Source organism: Hordeum vulgare, chromosome 5H (genome assembly GCF_904849725.1).
Source record: "Hordeum vulgare subsp. vulgare chromosome 5H, MorexV3_pseudomolecules_assembly, whole genome shotgun sequence".
Lineage (NCBI taxonomy): Eukaryota > Viridiplantae > Streptophyta > Magnoliopsida > Poales > Poaceae > Hordeum > Hordeum vulgare.
In genome coordinates this window covers 14,594,351-14,607,952 of record NC_058522.1, presented here as the reverse complement: position 1 = coordinate 14,607,952, position 13,602 = coordinate 14,594,351, and the positions used below count along the sequence as shown (strand labels likewise).

Here is a 13,602-nt window from a genome sequence, read left to right as displayed (position 1 = left end):
GAGAAATGAATGAAACGGAGGTACGATCGTGCGTTGGAATTAGCCTTAGATGTCATTTTACTCTGGGATCCAAAGAGGCGATGGGACATCCGGCATGTGAGACGCGTGTTTCGGTGGCAGGAATGTGTGCATCCGGCATGTGTGGGCGTGGTCACTCCAACGTGGCCTGTTTGATCTTCACATTATCACATAATAAGAGAGAAAGTGACATCCACACAACAAGACACGCCGAGACACAGAGAAGGAGAAAGAGAGAGGGAGATGGCAGCCGCTGGAGTTAGCAGGGAGCAGAGGTGGAGCCTCGCCGGCGCAACGGCGCTGGTCACCGGCGGCAGCAGAGGAATTGGGTACGTACGTACGTTGCATGCTGCATGATGTATTCATGTAAGTATCGTATAAGCTGCATGCTAGAGTGGTGACTGGCATCAGACGGCAGGCACGCAATCGTGGAGGAGCTCGTCGGGCTGGGGGCGCGGGTGCACACCTGCTCCGAGAACGCGGTGGAGCTGGAGGCGTGCCGTCGGCGGTGGGAGGAGATGAAGCTTCCGGTCACCGTCTCCGTCTGCGACGTCTCCGTGCGGGCCGAGAGGGAGACGCTCATGGAGACGGTGAAGCAATCCTTGGACGGCAAGCTCGACATACTAGTAAGATCAGATCACTCTCTTTGATTGATTGATCAAGTTAATTTTCAGCTCGGATCATTATTTGGCACCAACTCTGTATCTATATGCAGGTAAACAACGTGGGACGGAATCTGGCGAAGGCGGCGGTGGAGTGGACGGCGGAGGAGTACTCGCATCTCATGTCGACCAACTTAGAGTCGGCCTTGCACCTGAGTCAGCTCGCACACCCCTTCCTCCTCCACGCCGCCATCGCCGGAGGAGGCAGCATCGTTAACATCTCCTCAATTGCAAGCTCACTTGGATACCCCACCCTCGCACTATACTGCATCACAAAAGGTATGCAAACCAAGGCTCTTGATCGATTTTTCTACGGCACAAGCCTCGAGTTCTTATTTATATTTCTTAAACACAATACGAAACGTGGACGCACGGAAATTGCTTTTGGCTCCTGAGCTTCATGGAGGCTTCTAAATTCAAACTCCAAATTTCATGCAAATTCTATCTTAATATTTTAAAAAATCTGAAAAAAAATACATAGATAGATGAAGGCTTCTAAATTCAAACTCCAAATTTCATGCAAATTCTATCTTAATATTTTAAAAAATCTGAAAAAAAATACATAGATAGATGAAGGTATAATACACAAGTGTGTAAATTTTCAGAATAAAATACGTTGAAATGAGGGCTGTGCAAAAAAGATAAATCTGAAACTTTTTAACACAGGTTACTATTCATCATTTCAGACCATGAATTTGTCTTTTTTATACAGGTCACGTTTCAAAGTATTTCGATCTGAAATTTTGCACGCACGCGGATCACATCCTTGTTTAGTTGTATATTTTTTCAGATTTTTAAAACTAAAAGTTTTGAATTTTGAATTTTTCAAAAATTTCGGCCTCCTTGACTCCCGGGAGCCAAACGCCGGTTCTCCGTGGACGCACATGTATATACACATACATTTATTTTTATAGACGCATGTACATCCCATCTTTATAAACATCTTCAAAAGATTTAATCGACACTGTACATCTATACATCGTCCGAAGGACTGTAATAAATTCAAAAGATACAAACATCAATATCAGATTAAAGACTTAAACTTTGATGTGATGGTTTCATAATAAACCTAACCATTGAGCTATGAGGCGAACCTGGCGTCTGCATTATCATGACACACACGACTACTTTTATACTTAGATGTGAGATATTATCTTTCATCTAAATGATATACGATATTAATAGTTAAATCTATAAGACTTCCGCAAAATATAATAAATCTCTAAAAGCATCTACAGCGGGAGGCCCAAACTTGTTCTTCGTTTGGGATGCTCTTAGAAATTTTGTGATTGAACGGCCGGCCCAGAGAAGGAGATGGGCATCCGTCTTGCGGTTCTCCGCTCCCGGGAGGAGGCTCGTGCACTATAGCACAGGACTTCTACTGACGAAAATCCATTGCGTATGCCAAATGGCACATGGATCCGGCGCTAGGTGTGTCGTTGCCGCCTCATCATAGGCGGTGCCGTCCGTTTGGCATCTGAACGCGGTGGCGGATGCACATCCACTCTATTGATGCGGACGCGCCATTGACTTTGTTCGATGAAAACATGTCGTTGCGTGCCCCCGTGCGAGGCAGTGGGCGCGGGAGGTGGCGGAATCCCTCGCAGCGGGGGATATTGGAGGCAAAGTCGCACTCTTCGATGCCTCGTATAGACTATACGGTATGGTGAACCACTACGGGCGTCGCAATCACTTTGTGGTGGATGTCGGCTCCTTCTAGGAGGGATCCGTTATCGATCTCACATCCATCGACACAGTTCGGGTCACGGGCTCCGATGAGGAAGAGTAGGACATGAAAGACGGCGGGAGCTCGACTCTCGTGGCCGGCTAGTGCCCGATGTCCTACTCTACCTCGTCGGCGACTGGTCCGACGGTGCGACGGTGCAAGGGGCGCAGCCAGCCGCCGGACCACATGGCGGAGCCAGCTAAGCTCCGCTTAAATATTACTACCTTGCATCTAATAGTATGAATTTGTGATTTTTAATTTAAGGTCTTTGATTATAGAGTGCATTATTTGAGACTTGACAGACCACTGTCCGCCCGGGTCCACAAGCCTTTTGAGGGATTGGATTTGCCAATTTTAATTGTTCTAAAATTGAACTAAGTTGTTCCTTTGGAATTATTAATATATTATTATCTCACGCATGCAGGAGGAATTAATCAGCTCACGAGGAGCCTTGCTGCCGAGTGGGCTCCAGACAAGATTCGTGTCAACTCCGTCGCTCCGGGTGGGATCAATACCGAGCTGCAAAAGAGTGTACGCACCAAACACCACATGAAAAATATAAATGCATAAGCCTAAATATTTCACCAGACTAATTTATACAAATAAGTCCTTATAATGGGACATTTTAATATACTCTTCTGCTTCTTTTTTCGAAATGCGACTTTTACTTTTCATATTTTCTACTCCCTCTGTCCGGGTTTATTATGACTTCTCATATGTTGTGTTAAAATTTGACCATGCATTTGTGTCAAAAAATATGAGTCATATGTAGTAAAAACGTTACATTTGAAGCTTCTTTCAAATACAACTCCAACAATATAAATTTCGTGAGATAGCAATTATGTTTTGCAAATCAAACATGCGGTCCAAGTTTGACCTAAATGCCTAAATTACAGGAAACCTTATAAACCCGGACCGAGATAATATTGTACATCTTAATTGCCTAGCAAATCGTTGATGCTTAAAGAACTGGTAATTGTTGGATCGAATTTAACAGGTGGATCCGGAGGTCACTAAAAGTACACTGTTGCGAACTCCAATGCATCGACTTGGTGAGCCAGTGGAGGTGGCGTCGACGGTGTCGTTCCTTTGCATGCCGGCAGCTTCATACATCACCGGCCAGGTCATCTATGTCGATGGGGGTCGAACCATTAGTGGCTAATTATTTTAGCCCCGGCGGTGCATCTAGCGCCGTTGAAGCGCGTGTGAGGTGTCTCTTTGATGAATGGTGTGTGATTATGTCGGTATTTTTCTTCATTGATCCATATGGCTTTGGTATTTGTTCATGTGAGTTCGTGTGTCTAAAAAGTGGATCCTTTTAATCTGTGTTTCTCTTCATCGGCTATGGTTAATGTTTTGATGCATTAGTCCTTTGAGGCTTTATCACGACGACTTCTCGATTATTTACAACATCATAGTTTGATGAGCTCCGGTGAGGGGCGAGGGCAATGACAGTGACATGCTTTCATCTTTCTTCATTGTTTTTAATCATCACTAGTTGGTCTACGAACCGGCATGTGATCACATGGCGTTCGAAAATAAGCTCAATGATATTTGACTGAGCACTTATCGGGTGTGGTCACCACCATGGACGACGTCGAGGGGGGCGCACCTGCCTACAATCTACGAACGTGTCCTGGGTGGATGGCGCGGATGGCGCGTCAGTGCTGGTTTGCAGAGGTTTGGCAATGCATGTGTGTCGACCGAGGAGGTACAGCTAGGCCATCGGCGAAGGAGGGTGCGGACGAAAAATAAGGGGGAAGAGAAGTCGGATTGAAATAAAATAGAAACATCGATCGAGGAGGTACAACTGGACCATCGGCGAAGGAGGGTGCGGATGAAAAATAAGGAGGAAGAAAAGTCAGATTGAAATAAAATAGAAACTAGGAGGGGTATTTAGTGGGCTAGGGGTGTCGAAGTCGCACGTAGCTGCTATTCAGACTCCGACAAAGCCCCTCAACTTCGTCACCGACAAAGCCCCTCAACTTCGTCACCATTTTGCGGGAAAAAACATGTCCGGATCGTTTGACGGACCGTTCGTGTTGGATAACACAATCGTACCGTCCGTACACATGTGGACCGGTTTAGGATTAGGGTTGATGGCCCATCAGATTCCGGACCTGTTTGGTTGGAGACTAATTTTGCCAAGCCAAAGTATGGCAAGTCATTAAAGTGTGGCAAACCACAAAGTGTGGTTGAAAAAACGAACGTCAAACTTTAACAAAAGTTGACAAAAAAATTGACTCTATGCCAAATGGGCCATAGTGACAAGAAAGTGTGGCAAGCCAAAATGTGGCAAAAAGCAAACATATGCCAACTAAACTGTGGCTGCCAAATTTTTACTTGGCAAAGTGTGGCTGGAAACCAAACAGGCCCCTCCTTTTCGCACAAGGAAGCAACGACGCACACCAGCTGGGCTGACGACAAGTGAAGAAGGACACCGACGGTCGAGAACCAGAAGCATCGCCGTACGTACGTACCGTCGGTGGACCTGAGGGCATGCTCCTCTGAATATTCTCACATGCACACACGCGCCGGTGAAAGTTGCTTGCTCTGAATCAGATAATTAATCTCCTTTCATCTCAAGGAGCGGCTTACATTGCCTTCTGTTATATACTATGCAACACACGATTTTGTCACCTGCTGTCGAAGTTAATTGTTGTTCTCTTTCTTTTCTTGAGCTTTCGGCTGCGTACAAGCACAAAAGGATGCTGCTGCTTTGTTCCCTCTTAGTAGCAAGGAGTAGAAAACAAGAGGAATAAAAACAGAGATCTAGTGCACAAAAAAATAAGAAGCAGAGCCGATGCTTTATCTTTTCCACCGAACTTTCGGTTGACTTTAAACGATTCTCTCCCAACAAAATCCGAACCAGACCACCGACCCCCGCAAAAGAAATCTTTGTGCACCCAGCTAACAGAAGCATCTATCTGAAAATCAACTGTTATATTTTGAACTTTTAACAAGGGACTAGTAGTTTTGTCGCTTGCTTCCTGGTTGATACAACCATTTCTCTGCTCGACTTAGTTTATCGTTTCTCTGCTCGACTTAGTTTATCGTTTCTCTTCTCGAGTTAGTTTATTGTTTCCTAGATAGTAGAAAGAAGTGGATATGATCGGACATGACTGAGAGCAGAAAGAGGATGTCTTCATGACCGTGTGCCTTTTCTCGCATCTTCAGCTTGGATCATGCTCCTTCTCCCTAACCTGCATAAAGTGCTGGCGTGGCAATAGCATCCCATGTGCATTTCTACACGCATGCATGTGAGAACAAAAACTGCTCGTGACGACCAAGACATTCAACCCAGGAAGCGGATCATGTCAGGGTTATCTGCTCGATCAGATGCGAGTTTCAGGCCACAATTTTGCTATTCATTCATTCATTCATCTATTCCTTCCTTCATGCAGCCAGTCAACGGCCAACGCCGAACCTCATCAGATTCTGTTTTGCAAACGTTTAGAAAGAATCGATATGTGGTTCACATCATCTGACGTGGTGTGCTTCCAGCGTCAGAGCATCGCAAATTAATTTCGTTTTCCCTCTCACAAAGAGCCACACCTGTCTGCCAAGCAGGGGTAGACAGAAATTAAGGCGATTCGGTTGTTGTATGCTACTAAAATGTGCTCTGGTCCCACCTGTCAGGGGTAGCCAGAAATTAAGTTTGGATCACCATGAGAATTTGAGAATGGCATTGTGATGAGAAGTATGTCCAAACTTGCCAAGTTTTCATCTAGTAGTGATGTGACGATAACAACTCACTGGACTGATGAAAACACCTACTCGGATATGATCTCTACTCCCACGTCATCTATGTTATGCTTTCAGCACCACGGCACTAGAAATATGTATACAACACGCCACTGTTTGCGCTGTTGTAATGCCACTACATTTTCTCTCCGTTAAACCGAATGATTCTCCATTCTAAAAAGGATTGATGAGGTGTAAAAATGCATTTTTTAACCAAACTAAGTTTGTCATTGCTAATGGTGAATTAACTAGATTCTGGGAGGATACATGGTTAGGGGATGTGCCCCTAGCACTGGAATATCCGCAGTTATACAATATTGTCCAACGCAGACAAGCGTCTGTTGCGACAATTTTGAGCCACATGCCTCTAAATATTCAGTTACGTAGATCTTTGATCGGGGAAAGATGGACCAGCTGGCTACACTTAGTTAGAAGGTTAATGCCAATCCAATTGTCGGATAGACCAGACACTATTCATTGGAAGCTGACTAAGAATGGAACCTTGTCGGTAAAGTCTATGTACCTACATCTTATAGATTCGGGGTACATTCCAAGATCCAAGCATATCTGGCAGGTCAATGTTCCGTTCAGAATAAAGATCTTTATGTGGTTCATCTGTGTTATCTTAACAAAAGACAACTTGACAAAACGTAACTCGAAAGGCAACCAACGCTGCAACTATTGTGACAATAAGGAAATTATCAAGCACCTCTTTTTTCAATGCCCGATGGCTAAAATTCTATGGCGTTCTATACACATTGCTTTCAATATCAATCCCCCCACTAGTGTCAACACGTTGTTTGGGAGGTGGGTAGAGGGAGTTGGTGGTCATTTGGCAAAGATTGTCCGTGTGGGAGCGTGTGCATTACTGTGGGCAGTTTGGAACTGCAGGAATGATTTAGTGTTTAACAGATGCACGTCTATCAACTTTTTGCAGGTTATCTTCAGGGCTACCGCACTGATCCGCACGTGGTCATTACTCACTCCGGCGGAAACCAGGGAGCTTATGGTTACTGGGTGTGTCCGCTGGGAGATGGTAGCACAGGGTATCTTCAACCGGTTTGGATGGCGGTAGGCTAATAGGATAGGTGGCTAGTCATCTTCTTATACTACCATCGCTGGTTGGGGCGCATTGGGCGCTTTGTATCTCTCTTGATTGTTCTTTGTTCTCAGATTGCTATACTCGTTTCGGACTGGTTTTATTTTATTAATAAAAGGCTGCATGCATCTCTCGATGCAGAGATCGGGGCGTTGCCTCCTTTTCTAAAAAAAACTACATTTTCTCTACCATTCATAAAATTTTGAAGGAGTTTCTTGTGTGAGAAAAGCAACCAAGAAGGTCGCTTTCTCGCTTGCTTTCTGCGAGGTACAACCAATTTCTCGCTTGTTTCCGACTCAAGAGAAGTGGATGGATATGCATGATCGGGCATGACGTGAGAACTCCAAAGGAGTTATTTGTGTGGGAAAAACAACCAAGAAGGTTGCTTTCTGCGATGTACAACCAATTTCTCGCTTCTTGTTTCCGACTTGAGACTTGAGAGAAGTGGATGGATATGATGGGGCATGAGGTGCAGTCCCTGTCTTCCGTGGCTCTGTGTCTGTCTCTGTCTCTGTGGTGCCATTTCTTCACACCTGGAGCTTGGATCTTGCCCAACCCTGTACATTACATTGAATAATAATACTGGCGTGGCGCCCGCGTCACATGTTCCTTTCTACGCATTCGTGCATGAACAAGTTGGTGAGAAAGAAAATGGACTCGTGATAAACATGCATGCAACATTCTCAGGAAAAAGGATCTGTCTAGAGACGATAGTTTCAGACCAACCCCATTCTCCTTTGCACATTGTTCATTCAGGCTGCCCGTCAAACGGTCGACGTCCATGCCAAGACACACCAGATTATTTTCTGTCTTGCAAAGATCCGAAATGGCCGGCCTTGTTGTGCTTCCAGGTAACTGCAACGCATGCATGCTCTACGTACAGACTAGCTAGAGAGAGAAGAACCGATGGGTACTTCACATCACATGTGGTGTGGAAGTAGTGCATGGTGTGCTTTCAGCATCGGAGCATTAGAAATTGGGAGCGAAGTTTGAGTCAAGTAATAATGGAGCGAAGTCTCAGTCAAGTATATAGTATGTAAAAAAAAACTGAAAAAATAAATAATTTGCACGAATCTTAATGTAAGATCAATGAACTATAGTACCGACTGAGACTTCGTGAAGTCGCAGTCGACTGATTTTTAGCAAAGCTGTTAGAAATTTGTCAAGATCATCTCATGGAAACCACGGACAAAAAAGTTGCTGTCTGGAGTAAAATTCAGATAGGCAATAGGAGGAGAAAAAAAAGGACGAACTTGCTGGTATGGATAAATGATAGATTTCTTTTTTTCCGCACTAGCTAGTAGGAGTAACAAGAATTTCAAATATCACACACGGAAGGAGTCCTCAGTATTGAACAAGTTCATAGTAAGATTTTCTATCATGATTCTTAAGAAATGATGTGAAGTTTCATTTCCTGTGCAAAGTAAGTCGAGAACTTGTAGAATGAATTGATCTTTCTGGTTGCAAATCGATCAAGCATCATACTCTACGTAGTGACTAGAGAGAAAAGAACCGATCGGTAGTTCACATCGCATGTGGTGTGAGAGTGGTGTGCTTTCAGCATCGGGGCGTTAGAAATTTGTCAAAATTATTACTCCCTCTGCAAATTAACATAAGAATGTTTAGATAACCGAAATAATAATTTAAAAACTTTTATATTAATTTATGAAGGGAATATGTAGTTACCTCCCTCTCTCTCGAGGCAACAGACAAAAAAGTTAGGAGAGTGATCTGCGCCGGCGCGCCGGCCCAAACTTTCGGGCGGCCGCGCGCGGACCGCCCGATCCACCAACTCCCGCGCGTCCGCACCGTTGGATCTTCTTGCAACATTTTTTCTTTCGATGCAGCAAAATTTGTCGTGATGCAGCAATTTTTTCAACGGTAGCAACAAAAAACAAAATTTGTAGCAAGAAGAAAATCTACGTGATCGTAGCAAAAAAAAACGAATCTAATGGTGCGTGATAGCGAAAGTCAAACGTCGGTTGTAACAAATATCTACGTGAATGTGTATGCAACTTTTTTAGTGAACGGTTGCAGCAAAACATAATGCCGGTTGTAGCAAAAGTAAAAACATCAATTGTAACAAAAAATTCGACGAACTGGAGTTGCAACCAAACATATATGCAGCTTTTTACTGAACAAATGTAACAAATTTACACGAGAAAAAAGTTGCATGAAAAACGTTTGTATCAAAAAATACACAATTACAATAAATTTAACGAAAAAATGCCGCAAGCATCTATCAGCGAGGCGCGCGGCCCGCGCGCGACCGGCCGAACGATTCGGCCGGCGCGCCGGATGAAAACGTTTCCCAAAAAATTACTATCCGAAGTAAAATTCAGATAGGCAAGAGGAGGAGAAAAAAAAAGAGAGGACGAACTTTGGTTGTTTGGTGCGGTTCACGTATGGTCTGTGCCCATGCACCTGTCTGCTGCTCAAAAGCGACAGCAAGAAGCCAATAGCCACAAATTTAGGTTTGGATCATGATGAGAATAGTATTGTGATGAGCAACTGTGTCCAAACTGGCTAGTTCTCATCTCCACGAAAATACCAGTAATATAAATCAATCAATCGATCAATCGATTTATCTGTGTCATCTCTATATGCAGACCATCGGACGACCAAGATTAAGTAAGTACTCCTTCTGTTTCAAAACAAATATTACTCACTTAGTATAAAATTTATACTAGTTTAGTTATAAATTATTACTTATTTAGTATAAACTTTATACTAATTTAATTATAAATTTGCGACACTTATTTTGAAACGAATGAGTAGTTTTTTGCTCCAAATAACTAAAAAATTAAAATAAGTAGCTTCGACATCGCTTTAGTTGCAACCTATACATCTCACCAAAATAGCAATTGCGATTACCGAACCAAGGAAGATACATGCTAATGTGTCGTATCGGTGGCCTTGTAGCTAGCCATAGAACTAATTATTAAATCATGTTTCTTGTATCTTTTCATGTTTTTTCTGAAAAGGATTGGAACCACTATAAAGATTCACCCAACGTACAAAATATCTCAAACATAATAAAATTACATCAAATTTCATCGACCATTGAACGGCCACTGCCGCCATTAGAACATGTTGTTGTCGTTGCTCCCATACCAGAGCCTACTTGACCTTGTCGATGAAAGTCGTGAAGTCTTTGTGCACATGACCCAAGAACCAACGCCCTAGAGCCGCAGTTGTCGCCGTTCAATCTTTGAATCGATGTGAAGAACCTGACACCAAATCACAATGTCGCGTATGCATGACGAGAAACCCTAACCTCGTCGCCTTGGGAGCTGGCAGGTTTCTACGCGGGAACTCCATCTAATCCATTGGTCGACGAACTTGAGGAGGATTGAAGCCCGGAAGAAGCTCCGCCATTTGTCAAAGTGCTTCCCATGCTGTGACTAAAACCCTACCTACCTACTAGCCGGATGCAAGGCACGAGGATTCCCCTCCCTGCCATCGATCGTCGGTGAGGAAGGCGAAGGGAAGGCGAATCCACGAGTTCACCGATGGATATTGAGGGAAGGAAGGCTTTCCCCTAGTCGCCTTGCGAGAAGAAAAGAAGAGGAAAAGGGCAAAGTTGTTTGTCGGTGGCTAGTTGCTGGAAGGGAAATCCACGGGCTGGTCGGTAGAGATCGGCGGGAGGAAGGCTTTTTCCTAGACGGCTTGGGAAAGGGAAAAAAGAAGGAGGATAAAGAGCAAAGTTGGTTGTTTAATGGGGCATTCCTGTGGTCTAAGCGCGCCTGTCCGCTGAACAACGACAAGAAGTCAGCAACCACGAAAATTGGATCACGGTGAGAATATTCTAATGATGAATTATGCATGTCCAAAATAGTTTTCAGCTCCACAAATACTACTTGCAACACAAATCAGTTTGTCTATATCAACTCCATACACTGACCTTCCAACGACCAAGAAGAAAGAAGTAACCTCAATGTCATTGTGATTACCAAACCAACATACATTATACTAATTGCATATGCTTTCAGACAACACGAGGAGCAACATGCATGGGTGCAAGCTAGTTGTGACAACACATCAGCTTAGTACAACACACGCATACATTAGTCAAAGGCAAGCATGTTCCAAGTAGGTGGCTTTCAGTTGGGGCCTAAAAGGGGCTGCTTTGGTACTGAATGATTGAACCTGGAGACAACATACCATTCCGCTTTGCAAAAGCCACCACTTTTATCATTCAAAAATGTTCAAGCATGCACGAAAAAGAGCCAGAAAGAACACATTTTGCTTATACAAAGGAGCATCTAGATGAACTTTTCATGAAGAAAGCAATGAGAGATGCGCAAGGATATGCATGCTATAAGTGGAATTGTGTTTTGATACTAAATAGCATTAGCGGTACATATAATGTTATCCACATAGTTAGTGGGGCCAATGATTACATAGTCATATGAGCCACTCATTTCAAAAATATATCTTGAAGTCCCTTAAGGGCTCACAATTCCCAACCCAAATTAATTTGCAACATGTTTTGTGCAAAATTTCAGAAGTCACTCTATGATCCAAAATAGTCGGAAATCATATGGTACATCGACTAAATGAGTTCCTTCTAAAAAGGATTATTCAAAAAATGATTTTATCTGTACTCATAAAAGAATCTCAATTTTTATTTCATTTACATCACCTCAGTGTGTGCGTCAATGATCTCATCATCAATGTCTGTAAATGTCATTAACATACAAGAAATCATCTTAAGACGGAAATTTGGCTTCAACCAAACTGGGCTTCATTTTACAACTTAAAGCATGTTCTTGAGAATACATAATCATACATATTAGTCTAAATATATCCAAAACATATAAGAGAAGCTCAATATGGATATACCATGTCAATCAATGACATCTAAGGTAATATTGTCCCCAATAGGAATACAAATCAATTCAGACCTAGGGTGTTAATGAAGTGATATCTGGATCTTCCCCAACAAATGGTATATGGTTGATATAAGGATATCTGCTTATATCTTCAACTCGCAAATATATATTGGTTAACTCTATGAGGAAAATAAAGGTATGACGGTGGTCTAATATATTGATATATACACAGTACTTATCTGATCCCAACAATGCCCGATCTTAGACTAAATTCATTAGAATAGTATTTTCGTGCAAGTCATTTGAATAGTCGACAATTATTACTACTTCCACTAATCATTCCAGAACTTCATTTTATATGAAGCATTGCAAAATGTGCATGGCTTAGGAGAATGATTTACCACACTCAAAATCACATGACTAAGAATGGTTAGAATCACATAATATATCTAGCAAGATAATACCACTTGTATTGATTGTAATACCACATGTTAAGTTGGAAAACATCTAGGTTACATGAAGAGCAATAAGAAAAATAAAATTGCTCATAATTTATTTATACCAACAAATTATTGAAAAGTGGGAAGACAATTTGCAAACAAAATATTTTGAAAATCTAACGGATTATTTACAATGGTATTACCAACTCTTACATTCCAAATTCATATCCATGGAATTGGTCTTAAACAATCTAAAGGCTTGCAAAGTCTTGGGGAAGTAGTCTCCCAAATTATAACCCATTCATAATCATATTTATTGTTCTCTGAACTCACAACGAGTTTTGTCCTTCTTCAAAAGTTTTTATCATATGAGTTATCAAGAGATAAAAATCATTATATGTTGTATTAGTTTGTCCTTATTTTTCTCATTAGGTTTAAAGGAGTTTTTAGTAACATATCAAACACTATTCTCCTGTTATTTTTGCCACGGGATTTTTGGGGAAGACTATCAAGATTATACGAAGGATTTCTCGAGATGATACATATACCTAAGAATATGCGTTGTATAATGGGGAGTATTAATAATAATAAAATTCATACCATTTAAACTAATTAGGATTAAGCTAGTTATTAATAATGGGGAGTATTTAGGTTGTTTGGTTCTGAAGCAAACATGTACTTCCTTGACTCTCAAGGTAATATATGCTTACTTGGCTCCCAAACAATATGTGTACATCCGGGTATGTATATATAGCCCAATTCTATCACTAATAAACGCTAATGAATCTTTCATTTCATTTTCTCTCTTGTTACTTTTCACTTCGAACACCTTCTATAGTAGTGCCACTACATTGTTCTCTTTTTGAAGTACTCGTACGAAACGTGTATGGGTTTATAACATTAACACGTAGCTTTCTCGCTTGCTTCCTGCGAGATATAACCATTTTTCTGCCCCATCACTTCGCTTAATTTAATTACCAGCTCACAGAAGATGCTGTTGTGTCGTCTTCATGGCCATGTGTCGTTTGTTCACACCTTCGGCTTGGATCATTGTCCTTTATCCAAAGCCTGTGCATAC

General features: G+C 42.2%; 1 protein-coding gene across 1 annotated transcript; it reads left to right on the top strand.

Moving 5' to 3' along the window:
- The first annotated feature begins 210 nt into the window (after nucleotides 1-210).
- On the top strand, nucleotides 211-3,744 carry LOC123398398 (noroxomaritidine/norcraugsodine reductase-like). Its single transcript, XM_045092874.1, has 5 exons — nucleotides 211-347; nucleotides 437-644; nucleotides 734-959; nucleotides 2,831-2,937; nucleotides 3,404-3,744. Exons 1-5 carry the CDS (start codon nucleotides 262-264, stop codon nucleotides 3,566-3,568), a joined length of 792 nt encoding a protein of 263 aa, XP_044948809.1. The 5' UTR covers nucleotides 211-261; the 3' UTR covers nucleotides 3,569-3,744.
- Nucleotides 3,745-13,602: the final 9,858 nt, after the last annotated feature.